At 40.6% G+C, this 15,062-nt stretch overlaps 1 protein-coding gene across 7 annotated transcripts in view; it reads right to left on the bottom strand.

Moving 5' to 3' along the window:
- Nucleotides 1-15,062, bottom strand: part of fam131bb (family with sequence similarity 131 member Bb) — a 33,321-nt gene that overhangs the window by 5,026 nt on the left and 13,233 nt on the right. Inside the window, exons 3-9 of one of the 7 annotated variants that reach the window (XM_028012470.1) lie at nucleotides 13,180-13,217; nucleotides 8,765-8,800; nucleotides 8,295-8,388; nucleotides 3,683-3,907; nucleotides 3,386-3,526; nucleotides 1,766-2,088; nucleotides 219-482 (exon numbers count right to left, since the gene is read on the bottom strand). In XM_028012470.1, the coding sequence (XP_027868271.1) occupies nucleotides 219-482; nucleotides 1,766-2,088; nucleotides 3,386-3,526; nucleotides 3,683-3,907; nucleotides 8,295-8,388; nucleotides 8,765-8,800; nucleotides 13,180-13,217 (1,121 nt within the window). Of the gene's footprint in view, nucleotides 1-218; nucleotides 483-1,765; nucleotides 2,089-3,385; nucleotides 3,527-3,682; nucleotides 3,908-5,071; nucleotides 5,144-8,285; nucleotides 8,389-8,764; nucleotides 8,804-13,179; nucleotides 13,218-15,062 lie in introns of those variants that run through there. The other 6 variants (XM_028012469.1, XM_028012473.1, XM_028012475.1 and 3 more) reach the window with 6 other exon arrangements.

Below are 15,062 nucleotides of genomic sequence, written 5' to 3'. Positions count from 1 at the left end.
ATAGGTGAGCAATTAGTGCTTATCCTTGATCACTGGCAAACATTTCAACTGCAAATTCCTAGAATATTGTAATGAAGTGATTAGATTAACTAATTAAGCTGAACTTAGAGTTAACTGAATAAACCCTCTGTGTGGTCACGCCCAGCCTCGGCTCAGATAAAGTCAGGCATCCATTCCTGAGAAGAAAATCGTCCAGTAAAGCCACATTTTGTCCTCACCTTGAGCTGCTCCTCCTCCTGCTGCTCCAGTAGCGGGGAGTGCTCGGTTCCCACCACCTCCTCCGCCGCCGGCACACACAGGCCCGCCTCCACCACCGCCGCTACGCCCATGTAGCCTCCGGCCTCCGACTGATAGGCCTCCATCTGCCCCGTGTTCCACAGATCAACCAGCGGAGGGTGGACCTGATGAACCAGACTGTGGATGGTGCTGTTGGGTGTCGCCTGCAGAGAGTGGTTGGCACTGTGCAGCCGGTGCTCCAGAGCCTGGAAACACACAGATGTGATGATGATCAGGAAATTTAATGTCTGAGAAGCAAAGGGAATTAGATTAGCTGCTTATTGTCATCTAAAAGAGTAATATATTCATTAAACTTAGTAAAACGTTTCGATTTACAGCACGTATCTAACCCGCAAGACGTTTTTATGTGGCCCTGTAAACTCTGGAAATAGAAACTTCAACAATGCAGTTGTGGGCTTAAATATTATGTTGTCAATCAAATCAACAGTTTTACTTGTGTATTCATGTGTTAGAGTTAAGACTAATACAGCTCTGGAGAAACAATGAAGAGAGCGCTTCACTGACCCCCATTGAAAACCTCCTGGTTATTCCACCAAATATTGATTTCTGAACTCTTCCTGAGTTAAAACATTAATATTGTTGTCTCTAAATAAATAGGAACTTTTTTTCTTTGGATTATTTGAGTTCTGAAAGCACTGCATCTTTTTCATTATTTTGACCATTTCTCATTTTCTGAAAATTAATACTAAATTTTTGCTTGGAATTTCAGACATGGTGTCAGTAGTTCATAGAATAAAAGAACAAGGTTCATTTTACTCACATACGTATATGCCTATAAAGGGTCAAATCAGAGAACTGATCATTTTGCAGTGGTCTGTTAATTTTTTCCAGAGCTGTTTCTAACTGATGATCATAAAATCTTCTCCTCCAACCCAACTGAGATTGATTTCAAAAAGTGCACAGTTAATAGAGACAAGCCTGAAAATACCTACAGCGACAGGTGGCTCTGTAAAGTTTTATCTCAGGAGGGCCAAACATGAAAGCACAAATTATTTTTGTTTTAAAACCATAATTTTTCTTCCACTTTTCAGCTACGTATCACTTTGTGTGAGATAATCGGACAAAAGTCTATATCAAATGGTTGCAACATCACAAGTTGTGCAAAAGTTCATTGGATGTGAATACATTAGCAATGTACTGAATCTGTTCAAAATAACTCCCCCTGTCCCCACTGTCCCCGAAAAATTTCCCTATTTTGAAGACTTAGGGAAGTCCAGACATCCAATTGTCTGCTTCTATTTTCTTAGCTGACTCAATTTGAACATTTTTAAGATGAGGTCAGATCTGATCAGAAAACTGCACAAATATTTGCACCACTCCTTCAATCAGGGCCTGATGCACTTCTTTCATGCGTCATAATCGTGACTTGGACTAAACCCAAGCCACATATAGTCTCTCCCCGGTAAATGTTCCTCCTGGCAGCGCCGTGCGCTCACCGCTGAGAGTCCACCTGCTCTGCATCAATCACCTGTTGTTGTTGATACTGCAGGAGCTGCTGTTGCTGGTACTGCTGGATCTGCTGGAGCTGCTGCAGCTGCTGGAGGTGGCTCTGCTGCTGGAGGTTGTACTGCTGCTGCTGCTGCTGCTGCTGCTGCTGGGACAGGAAGTGAGCCGCCGCCTGCCCATCGTAGCCGTCCATCCCCATGATGTAGGAACCAGCTGGGGGAGACGCCACACCCGAAGGGTCACTGTTGGTCGGTTCCCAGGCGTCGGAGGACGAGAGGCAGTAGTGGCCCTGGGAGACGTACGTGTGAGGCCACACCTCTGCTGAGGACTGGTGTAATATCTGATCTGGAAAGATTTTAAAATGCAGCAGCTGTTACTGGAGCTCCAAGAACAGATGTGAGAAGGAATAGGAACCACATCGTGAGAAGGATGTCTTTACGTCATGCTGCAGGTTTCTAGTTCCAGCAAAGATTCCTAATTATCGAGATTTAAGCCACTGAACAAAGGTTTGTAAAAATTGAGCAGAAATGCTTCCAAGTGGAGTGCTATGACAAAAGCTCCCAGTTGCTACTGAAGCAGTCAGTCAAACTGCAGAATTTTACATAAAGCACTTTTTTTTCTCTCATACTCTCAGGAGAAGATACGTGTTAACGCTGAGGAGTTAAAACAGCAAAGTAGAGACATGTTTTACAACAAGAAAAAAACTCCTGAATGATCTGAGGCAAATGCAATAATCCTTCTAGCCTTGGCATGGTTTAAAAACTTTAATCTCAAATTAAATGCATGGCTAGAGGGAGAGACATTTTCAGATAAAAAAAAACACTTGGAAGGATTGACAACTCCACAACCTTATCAGTGGTGCATGGAGAAGTTTAAAGTTTGAAGCAAGATTTCACCTGTTTCTTTCTCTTTTTGGGGGGATGTAAAGGTAAAGAAAGTTTTTATTCCAGCTGCACATTTGTAGATGAATGTCACAGAAGCCTTCACTGAAAAAGAAAACAACTAAAACCAAACAAAGAATTAACCAAAATAAAATTTATAGACGTTAAAGTACTTCTGTTAGTTTATAAATCACTGAAATACATTAAAGATTTGCTGTTGCTGTTCTTGTATCAACCTTTCAGACCTCTCAGGTCTCCTGGTTCTGGTTCTGGTTCTGGTCTGCTCTGAAGAACCAGTACTAGAACCAAACATGGAGAAGCAGCATCCAGCTTCTATGCACCACAAATTAGGAGCAAACTTCCTTAAAATTGCAAAACAGCTGAAACCCTGAGTTCCTTTAAATAAAGCCTAAAAGCTCACCTGTTCAGGGTTGCCTTTGATTAGTAAAGTCAATCATTGATCAATATATTTGACATGTGTTTGCTTGATGATTTTGATGATGTCATTATTGCTTCTGCATGATGCTTTTCTGATGCGAAGCCCTTTGAACTCTTGTTGCTTTACTTGTTTCATTGACTTTTATTAGATCCATTTCTTTTCCAGAGACCAACAACAAAACATCATACAGATATTTTTGCGGTATTTTTATTTTTATTTTCCCGACAGCGGCAGGTCTGAACACGGTTTTGTGTGTCCTTGCGCGTTTATCTCGACCTGCCTGTCCTACCAGCTGCTTTCTGCTGCCTCTGCTGAGTTTTACCTCGACTGGTGATGCTCTCCTGGTTGACCTCGCTCAGGTGAGCCACGCTGCCCTGGTTTGAACCCGACCGAGGGCTCTCCCCGTCCATCGACGACCACGCCAACAGCGTTGCCTCTGAGATAGCAAACTGCTGCAGGATGCCTGAGGTCAGAGGTCAAAGAACAGACCCAGTTCAGAATTAAGACATGCATCATATTTAATTGGCTAAACGTTTTCCTAATGAGCACATAATGCTGCTGATAACAGCCAACAAGCCCCAGACTGTGTCTGCCCTCTGGCTGTGTGCTTGCATCTCACCTGCAGCAAACCGAGCCTCCTTTTCTCCGTCGCTGAGGTCGCTGTAGGCGTCGTTCTCCGCCCGCCGCTCTTTTTCCCGTTCTTGGGTGCTGATGCGGGACTGGGGGATTCCTCCTGCACCAACCGTCTGCATGCCCCAGTTTTGCCATTCGATCATGTGAGCAACACGGCCCTGGGCCATCGCTGTGGGCTTGGTTACTCTTTCCTTCATGGTGCGGGTGACTCCTGATGGATTAGGAAAAAAGAATACATGCAACACAGGAGAAAGCACAGAGAAGGATGATGGTTTGAAAGAAGGTAGGACAGAGCATGATGAAGAGATTAGAGATGTAGAGGTGAAAAGATGGATAGACAAAAAACAGGGAAGAGAGAAATAATAGTTAAGTTATTATCGTGTTTATATTTCTGCTGAGTGATGGAAACTGTGATGATGAGTGAAAGTATTGATGTCTTGCAGGATTGGACTGATAAGCTGCTTTGAAAACGAGATAGATGACCAGTGTCAAGCTTTTTTAATATTACCAGAAGATAAAGTCCAGTGGAAAAATCTTTTGACACCCTCAATTTATTTTCTTTCTAAGAAGTCAAACTTCCTGCCACAGTAGCCTCTATCAGTTTTTTGTTTGTTTTTTTGTTTTTGAAGGTTTTTTGAAAATGCTCTTAGTCTTGTTTGGTAATTATCAGCTCATTTTCAATCAAGCACATGACAGTTTTCAAAAAAAAAAATAATGGATTTTTTTTTAGCCATTTATGTCATTATCCTTAGGTGTTACAACTTTTGCTTTCATTTAGGTTCATGTTTTGATAATTTCTTCATTGTTTACTTGTTTAGGTCTTGTTTGCTCCTTGTGTTTGTTCATTTATTCGTAGCATTTATGAGATTTATTCCTTAGATTAATGTTTCTTTCTGTTACTGTTTATATCTTTCTCCAGCTTTGCTTATTGTCCCCCTCTCTGCACCGCTGTTGCACATCTCCTAATTTTCCTCTTCCTTTTCTTTTCCCCAGCTGTCCCCACTCACCTGTGATTAGCTCTTTCACGTCTCCACTGCCTAATCAGTGTATTTATAGCTTCCTGTCTGCATTGTTCTCCACTGGTCCTCCCTCTATTTTCCGTTGCTACTGCCATTATTTTCCAGTCATATCTCTGTCTGAGCCTCATTACTTTGTTAATAAATATCTGGAACTTCACCTGCTCCCATGAATTGCCAGCATTTGGATTCTTCCCATTTAAGCACATTATGACAATTTAACTTTGACCTACGAATCCTTAGGGCATAAAAAGACTAATAAAGCTAAGAAATTAAACTTTAGTGTGTCTTAAAAAAGTAGAACTGATTTCAAATCAAATCTTTAGGCATGTTTTATTAAGTCTGTCACAAATACTCACAGTGAAAGAGAGACTATATTGGCTGTGGCTGTCTGTGTCATGTGATCTTCTCTGATAGCTGCACCCAGAAAACTGTCAGCATGGGGGAAAAAGTTTAAAAGTGCTTAAATTTTTGCATTAAAAGCAAAAATTATGAAATAGAAAAACAACTTTGTTCTAAGCATCATCTGCATTTAATTCACTGGAAATGTATTTAAATATGGTTTGAGCTGAATTATCAACAAGTAAATTATCAGAAAGTGAAAATGCTAGCATTAGCCTACCACTTCAGCATATTATCTGTCATTCACTGAAGACTGCAACAACTGCGGCAGTGTGTATGAAGTCACAAAAAATCTTTAGAAACAGTACTGTCTTGCAAAAACTGCTGTTGGCACAAAATATGAGATGCTTTCAGAAAAAACAGAGACTGCAGCGTCCGGGGAATGAGTTATTCGCAATATTAATCCAGAATATGTAATTCCAATGTTTTACTTCACAGGCATAACATGTAGTTTAATGATATGCATAGGAACTCGGTATCTGTAAATATCTTATTCTTAAAGAACTTGCATTTGCATAGTGGACAAAAAATCCAGATCAGATTAGGGATCGGGATTCCCAAAGAACTGAAGGATGAAACTTCTCGTAGGTTTTTCCTAGCAAAGATATGAGTTTCATTTGCTGTTAATCTGCTGCAGTTTAGCTGGTCAGGTACATTGACAGAAAATAGGTGCAAAGAGTAGTAAAAAGCACTGTGAAAATATTTTCAAAATGTCAGGAATACTGAAAGAAAAAAACATCACAAAGACTAACATGTTATCTGTTCACTTGGAAGAGAAAGTTACTGATGGTTTCAAAGTATTGCATTGTATGTTGTCCTAATTAATTGGTTTGTTATTATGGTAATTATACTCTGATCCCAGCACCAAACAAATGCAGAACAACTGAACCCCTTCAGGCATGAAAATGAATAAATGAGCAAATAAATGGTGGCAGCTTGAGCTGAACTACACCAGAATACAATAATAAAAAAAAATGTAATAAATCAGTCCAATCCTGTTGATCAGATGTGTGTGGGTATATGAGGGTGGTCATTAGCATGGATTTTGAGAACCGCTGAATATTGGTCGCTGTAGCGGCGACAGCTTAATGAGACTTCACCCGGTCACGGTGCATGGAGGAGAGGAGGTAGTGCATGAATCTTTCCTGACACAGGTGTAGCTTGGGATGGAACGGGTTAATTGGGGTGAGGCGTCTGCGTGGCGTGAATGATGAGAGGTTGGCTTGTTGACATACACCTCTGCTATGCTGCGCTGGGTAAGCAGAAAATTGCTCCCTGTTCTCTCTGCTGTTTGTATCAGAACTTGACTCGACGCTGCTGAACATACATTTTTTTTCCCCCTTAAAGAAAGAAATTAATTTCCCGCTGCTGTGCTCCAACTGGCCCCTACTTGCTTTGCTCCACATTTCATGTGACCAACATATGACGACATGAACTGTAACTCCCTCTGATGCCGGTGTGTGGGGGTGGGGTGAGTTTTATGAATAAATTATTGAACAAATCAGCGCCACAACGCACGATACAACAGCTGCACTCCACTACACTGAACTGCAACTTCCAAATGATACCGCACGAAGACAGCCGGGGACAACCAGAAACACTGCAATAAGAGAAAACACTGCACTGAACACCACAACCACCACTTTACGGAGGAAAACAGAAGTTGGTCACCACAACCAATTTGAGCATTCGACTGTTTTCTTCAAGAACCCTGAAAATATCCTTGAAGTAAGTTTTAAACGAGCATAAAAACAACCTCCTATGCAGTAGCATCACTAAATCCTGCATGATGTTATGACCCTGAAGAGTTGTACTCAAAATTAGTCTTTTCTGAATTTCTAAGTAGCTCTCCAATGTATGATCTTAATTTAAAATTTAAAAAAATTAAAAAAGCTTTTTTGAAATAATCCATAATTAACCTTAAATATTAATTAAAGAGTTAAACTCACAAGCCCCTACAGTACAAGATTTGAAGTAGCTCCCATTTTATGGTGGCTCAAGAGGCTGGAGTTTGATGGTTTGATGGTTCTCTGTTATTGTGTCCTTGAGCAACACAATTCACCCGCCTGGGCCCAGCCTACCTCTGTCATTCTGCCCCAGGGCAGCTGTGGCTACAATGTAGTAGCTTACCACCATGAGTGCATGAATGACTGAAAGTAGTGTAAAATGCTTTGGGGCCCTCTGGACTTGAAAAGTACGTACAGGTCATTTACCATTTTAATAAATGAATGAAATGCAACCCTCATTTTTTTTGCTCAGCAAAACAAATTACATGTTGGAAACAGATTTAGAACAGAGATTGTGTTTTATCTACAAAGACAGATTGTTTACATTCCTGAATTTTTTTTTCTGAGTTTAAAAAATGTGGTAGAAAAAAAAAATAACAGATTCTAATGTTGAAACCTGAAACACCACTTGTTTCCCCAAAGTCTGTTTCTGATTGGTTGATCAGCACCTGGTGATGCCTCCTTACCCACAACAAGAAACACAGACAATGCTTTTCCAAACTAAACCTGCTCATCTTGCCAGATTTAGTTACATTTAATATTTTTATTTGTGTTTGATGACTTTCTATAGAGTTTCTACAAAGTTTTTTTCTTTGTTTCATTTTGTCTTTTCAACTCTTCTTGTTCAGGAAGCTCCCGGCTTAGATGTAATCAAAGACAATTTGTTTGAGTCTTTTTTCAACAAATAACTCATCATGAATTAGACTTCGGTGTGATTAACAATCAGTTTTGTCCTTGATTTAGTATTGTTAAAGCAACTGACAAAATAAAACTTAATTTTGATAAATGTCTAGAATCTCTCTGCTTTGTTCTCTGGGATAGGTGAAGGATTTATCCATCAGACAAATTTCAGATAATTGAGACCAACGATTTACATGTATTACTATAAAATAACACAGAAAACAATCCGCTACAAAATGAACACATCCTGCCCTCCTTACCTTAGAGAAATAAGCTGCATGACGATGCAATGTGTGTGCGCGTTGTGTGTTTTATGCTGGATTTATTCCGTCAATGCCTTTTGAGGAGTCATTGACGGCAGATGTCAGTGTGAAGAGGAAGTGATAGAAAGGGAACCCTTTGAAGGGTACCATGCTGACTCCTGAGCCCACTAAGGAGCGGAACCAGCATGGGGTCGTTTACCAGAACCAGCACAGACACACACCTGACACACCTGACAGAGAAGACTTAGCCAAAGCCCCGATGCCATAGGCATTTGAGTTCCTCTTGAGTCGAGGCAGGATTGATGTGGTGTCCTCCATGGACAGCTGGAGGGAGAGAAGAGAGAGGAATGGAAGAGGAGGAAGGGGGGAGGAAAAAGAGAGCGTGGATGGTGTGACGGGAGACACAAAGACATCAACACAGTGTGTGTTATAGAGAAGGTGAGTGAAGAGGAGAGGTGATGGAGATGTTGGGTTAATACAAAAGACAACATCTGTATTACCCAAATCTTCAGTCCAAGTAAACTTAAAAAAATTGTGCTCACTACTGTGCACCACTACGGTAAACTATAGGGTCTACTATAAAGCTGAGGAGGTGAGAGGAGGTCATGAGGGAGCGAGAGCTTGTAGCTACAGGGTGATACAAATCAAAAACAAGTAGAGAGAAAAGTCATAGATGGAGGAACGATGCCACAACACTTACATTGATTCCTTCCCATGAAAACTCTGAACGTCCATGCTGAAGAAGAGAAACAGGAAGAGGGAGAGATGGGGGAAAGAAGGAGCAGCAAAGAGTAAGAGAGAGTGACAGAACATTGACATGCGTTGAGGAGGAGCGAGGCACCGAGTTGGTTTAAAAGTCAGACGTGAGGATGAGGAGGACGAAATTAAAGGAGGTGAGCAGGAAAAGAAATGAGAGACGGATACGTGTGAGTTTCCAAAGGAACAGAATGACAGGGAGAAGGGTGGGGATTAAACAGGGATCAGTTTATATTTGCTTAGTTATGTTTAGCAGAGTGAATACTCCATGGTTAAACGAGCTTCCTCTTCGGAGGCATGTGCTGCCAAAACCCATGAAACCCGGCAGAATATTGTGTGAGTGCTTGAGAGAAATGTCAGTGGTGTACTGATCAGTATCTGATGCTGCAGATAGACGAGGGGCCGAGGCTAACAGGAAGAGGGGGAAGGGGGGCATGCGTGCAGGGGTGGGCGTGTGTGTGTGTGTGTGTTGTGCAGGGAGGAGGCGGACTCAGATGATGAGGACAAAGAAGATAAGCAGCAGCTTCTGCGACACTATTTCCCTCTGTCAGCTGAGAGTGGAGCACTTGTGGCCTGCCGGCTTAAGCATTTTCACCCTACTGTCGATGTGAACAGACACAGTGTGGCAGTAAAAACTCAACTGCAGCACACCTATTTTTTCTTGAACTGCATTTTCATATGGATAATATTTTTTGTCTGGACTGGTACACGGATTAAAGCTATTTTTTGCAAATATTTGGACACCCATGCTGTAAACTGCAGTGGTTCGCAGATACTGTGGCGTTCTGGAAAACACATTGCTTTGCAAAATATGCTGCTCTTGAGCTTTTTCACATTTTGTAACATCACAATCACAAACTGCAATACATTTAATTTCAATTTTATGTGGCAGATTAACACAGAATGACGCATAAATGTGATGAATCCATCCATCCATCCATCCATCCATCCATCTTCTTCCGCTTATCCGGAGGAAGGATGGATGGATGCATATGTTATCTGGAGGAAAACATATGCATGATGAATCATGCATATGATCGAGCCTTAAAACATCGAGCCTTTTGAGGTCACCTTAGTAGTAAATAGTGGCTAATTTTATTCTAAGTATAAATGTAGCTGTTCTGTGAAGACCTCAGAGGTTTCTTGGAACAGATGTGAAAACAAAAAGCACCATAATAACCAAGGAATGCAGCAGAGAGGTCAGGAATGAATCTGTGAAGAAATGTAAAGCAATATTAGGTCTTAAAACAATATTACAAGCTTTGAACATCTCAGAGCGCCCTGGTTAAGTCATCATCTGAAAGTGGAAAGAGTATGGCAAAACTGCAAACCTACCAAAACACAGTCATCCATACAAAATGAGAGGAGAACATTAATTAAAAATGATCATTGTACAAGAGCATGAAGTCGCTTTCTCCACAGTGAAACATGGTGGTGATAGCATCATGCTAAAAATGAATGTTCATGGATGCACTCCATTAAATCTGACTGAGTTGGAGCTAGATTGACTTGCAGCAAAAAAAAGTTTCTGCTGCAAAGCTTCTTCACAAGGAGGATGAATACAAATCCACACCACACTTTAACATTTTCTTATTTAAAATGTGTGCGAACCATGTATCAGATTTCTTTCACTAATTAGTGTTGGTCTGTCATATAAAATTAAATAAAACATACAATAAAGTTCGTAGTAATAATGAAACATAACATGCACAAATGTATGAAAACACTGTCTAAAAATGTTTCACACCAAAGGAAGAGCATGGTGGTGCAAAGATTTAAAGTCACCCTTCAATCTTTTTAGTTTATGTCCAAGCAGTCAGGTGTCTCTTTCTTTAAAGGCTCTTAGTCAATATTTCTCCAGTCTTTCTGAAGGTCATTAAACTCATTCTTTGGATGTTGCCGACTTTGTTATTCATTTTCTGCTGATTTCCTGAAGATCTTCAAAAGAGGTCAGCTGACACTGACCTTTATGAATCGACCCTCTGGGGTCTTTCCTAATTATCCTGACTCTCCTGTCAGACCTCAGTTTCTCCAAACTGAGAGCACACTGACTACTTCATACTGCCTAAAAACTTATAAATATTTCACATAACTTCTTCAAACTAACAAAACTTAAACATTATTTTCCTTCTTTTTAGATCTGATTACAAGAAGACCTTTACTGGAACAAACAGGAATGGAAAGAGCCACATGTGGCCAACGTTATTAACCGAGTGAATGAAAATACATTCAGGACCACACTGAAGAACTATAGAATCAACATTTGACAGATTCCAGCACTCGATGTACTGCAAAGGGCGGGCCAACTGCTGCTGTTATTGTGCATTAATATTGCAAAAGGCTGCTACACAAGTAAAAATAAAGTACTTTAAAAAGAGAGAGAGGCTCTGTAGCTCAGAACATGCAGCTAAGTTTAACATATTACAGCTAGAGAGCCTGCAGTAGAGATTCTCACATGACCAAACCCATCTTTGTGCCTCTTTCAAAACAGTTAAAATGATGCAAAATTATCCAAATTATTTTGGGAGCAGTGCAGTTCTGCAGAAAGCAGCTTTGTCTCCCTATTATCAGCAAGAAGCAGGGGATTCCCACTCAACAGACGAGGTACCACCTTCCTGTTGACCGCACATGCATAAAGGCAATACTTAATATTTTATTATGAGGTCCTCATGCACCCCCTTCTAATGCCACCCTGGGCAACCACCAACATGCCAAAATTATGGCAAGATGAGAGTTAGATTGGACAAGAGCATATTAGCCATTCCAGTTGTAACTCAACAGAAACAATGAGAGTGTTAATTAAAGGTGCCAATGCATAAGACCAGTGACTTAAATGGAGCTTACTGAATGACATATTATTGACTATTATCAAAAATTAGCTAATTAGCAAAGATTAGCTCTTTGGCTGAAAGGTGCTATATAAATAAAGTTACCTTGCCTAATAAGAAACTGCTGCTAAGTTTTGATTGCTTGATAAGAAATCAGAGAACTGTGTTACTATTGTTAGTGAACGTGTTGCTCACATTATTTGAATGTGCAAAATCTTCAAAGATAATGACATTATAATTATTATTGGCCAGTGACGGTTTTTAGCCTGGTCACTGAGCAAACCAGTGAGAAAGAAAGCAAAACTGGAATGCACCGTTATGCCATCACTGCTGCATCTGATAAATGGAGTGGCTTAGACTGGAGCATCCATGTGTCCTGACCTCAATTCAACTGAGAATATGTGGAAAGATATTACTAAGGAAGGATGAATACAGATTTACACCACACTTTTTAATTTTACAAATAAAAAAACATGTAAATCCATGCATCATTTTTTCTTCTACTTACATATAACCTCCCAGTAACGTACATTGCAGTTTATGATTGCAGCATGACAAAATGTGAAAAACTCAAGGAGTTCGAAAAGGTCTGCAGGCTCCTGTAGTTAACTTTAAGGTTTAAAAGTGAAAGTAATTGAAATTTTAATGTCAAATCTTGATTACAGTTTTTGTCAGAATCGCCTGCTGAGTTCAGTGACTGGAGTCGGGCCTGTCAGCTGGATACAGCGGGTATCCCGACTGTAGCTATGATTCGATATGAGCGCCCTCCTGTCTAATTCATGATTTTCTTGTAATTCTATTCTTTGCTCCCATTCCCTTCCACTCTTTCTCTCTTCCTTTCTCTCCTCCCTTCCTTTCACAGGAGTAGAAGTGATGAGAGATTTAACACACTTGAGTGGTAGAGCTGAGCCCCTTGAAGCAGCTTTGCCATCTTTTTTCCAATAGCTGACCATGCTGCCAACAGGGGTGTGTGGGCGTGTGGGTGTGTGTGTGAAGGGGTGTGTGCGGGCAGCTGCTTTTTTCTTTCCAAAGGGTATTCTGGGACACAACACATAAATAAATGATGCAATCAGTCCACAGTGCATTTGGTGGAAAAGTAGAAGTCTCTACACTTTAGTTCAAAATGGTTTCCTCTCCGGTGTCCTGTCTCATGAGATCAGTGTTGGAGGAGAGAGGAGAGAAAAGGATACAAAGCAATGGGAATGTGTAAACGTTGGAGAAAGAGGGAAGGTGATGTCTCTGCTGTTCTTATTTGAAACACCTTTGCTTTTTGCAGTCAGATTGGTGACAAACATCTGACTTCTTGACATCAAAACCAGCGATCGCTGATTCTTTAAGATACGAGGGAAGAGCAGTGAGCGTTGAACTGATATTTCTAAACTGCCAGTATGAGCACAGTGAGCCTGTGGAGTCATCATCATGTGGAAGCTAAACAGTTTGTAGCCATGTTGATTCCTCAGGTGGAGAAGCAAAATCCACAGTGAAAGGAGTCAACAAGACGACTAAGTGAGATGGAAAGCTGAAGACTTACTTGCTCCCCATCCTTCTGGACTGGCACGCCATCTGCCGCTGTGAGTGCATTACAGGAAGAGAGACAAAAAGAGGAGAAAATATTATTATTTATCTGTGACATAACAGATCATACAGAATGTTAAACAAAATCTTGAGCTTTTAATAAAATGTCACCCAAAAATCTTTTTTGCACATTTTACTTCTTTGCCAATCCCAATTTAATAATAAAAGAAATTTCACAAAAGTAATATATCAGTGCACAAAGGTCCCATATCACCACATCAACAATATAGACACTTATTTTACAGCCTGATATTTTCCAAGTGCTTACAAGTCAAATACCCCAACACTATTGGATGTTATAAGTATTCCTGATTTCATGTAGCCGTAATGCAGAATCTTCTTGCTTCATTTAATGTGTGACGATAATGATTTAATGGGATTAAATAAGTAATGTATTCTTTAGACACTTTATGATAGATAGATTCACAGACTGAGACCAACCATTTGTCTATTTAAATAGTTTAATGTAATTCATCAATCTGCTACAGAACTGATGGTTTAATAAAAACATGAGCAAAGCAACAAAACCCATTGGTTCTTGATAGTAACCTTTTTTACATTTTGTTTACATTGCTGTATATTGATGTATTTCGCCTAACAACTGATTATATAATTTATTGGGAGATTGTTCTCGAATTAAACACTTAGCCGTACATGAGACTCATTTGAAATCCACGCTCTGTGCTGGATAAAGGAACGTTATTATCCCTCCTCATTCGGCTGTCCAAATCCTAATTAAAACATTGGTTTAATTAGAGAGTCTCTGCTCCTGATGGAGTTTAAACACAGCCTCAGTCTCTAGGTGCTCTTCTGTATCAGAGGGTCTGTTCTCTGTGTGCATGCAACTCTCAGAGGGGCTCCCTCCTCTGCGGGTCTCTCGGTTCACCGCCGTGTTTCACGCAGCTGCAATTGGCAATCGCGAGCAAATTCTCGGGAGCTTTGAGAGCCGCACCGAGTTGTTGGATCCGTGGATGTCCAGCGACGTCTGTGACCCACTGACCCAGTGATTCAGAGACATCAGCTATGCTCCGTCTCTGCTGGGCTCTCGGATATTAGCCTTCCCTCTGAACTCCACTCAGTCACATCAGATAACTGCAAGGGCAAGTGACGAGGGACGGATTTCATTCCAGAAATCCTGTCCTCGCTTCTGTGAGAAAAGGGCTGTCAAACTGCGAATATGACCGCTTTGTCACATTCGCACATGATCTGCAGAGTTGGAGTTTCTAAAGAGGATACTTCTAGTCAACTCACCGGGAACAGTCAAAGTCTGTGATTCACACCTCATGAAGTTTAATCCCACTTAATTATTAAAGACACTTTAAAATGATTTCTATTATTTCCAATGTCTATGTCAGTCTCGTTAGGGAAACTGTAGTTTATCACAGTTTTGTTGGTGTAACATCTGCTATAATAATTATTAGGTCTAGAATATTTATTGCTTAAAATGCAGTTTTTAGCTTTTCTGGAGATTGTGTGCAAGTTTTATTTAATGATGATGTGTCACAGTGCTGTGATCCTCTAACAAACTAGAGCAAACGCGGTTCCTAAAAGTAACACTCTTAAAACGAAGACATGTCTTTACATCACAGTTTTTACTGAACACATTTATGCTCAAGAGCCACAAATAGACGTGAACTTTGTGTGGCCTCAGAGGAATTGCAAACATGTTTGTCTGTTGGCTCTGAGAGTTGTAATGTGAGCAGCTCATTTATTGGCTGCTATTAGTTCGACAGAAAAGCAGTGCAGAGAAAAGTGAAAGGTTTACATATTCCCACCATGACCAAGACTCTCGTGTTGATTGTGAGCCTTTTTCTAGCCTTTACTCTTCCAGGGTGGAAT

Source organism: Xiphophorus couchianus, chromosome 3 (assembly GCF_001444195.1).
Source record: "Xiphophorus couchianus chromosome 3, X_couchianus-1.0, whole genome shotgun sequence".
In the NCBI taxonomy this organism is placed as follows: Eukaryota; Metazoa; Chordata; class Actinopteri; order Cyprinodontiformes; family Poeciliidae; genus Xiphophorus; species Xiphophorus couchianus.
Note: the sequence above shows the minus strand (reverse complement) of the source record. Positions and strands in the feature narration are given on the sequence as shown.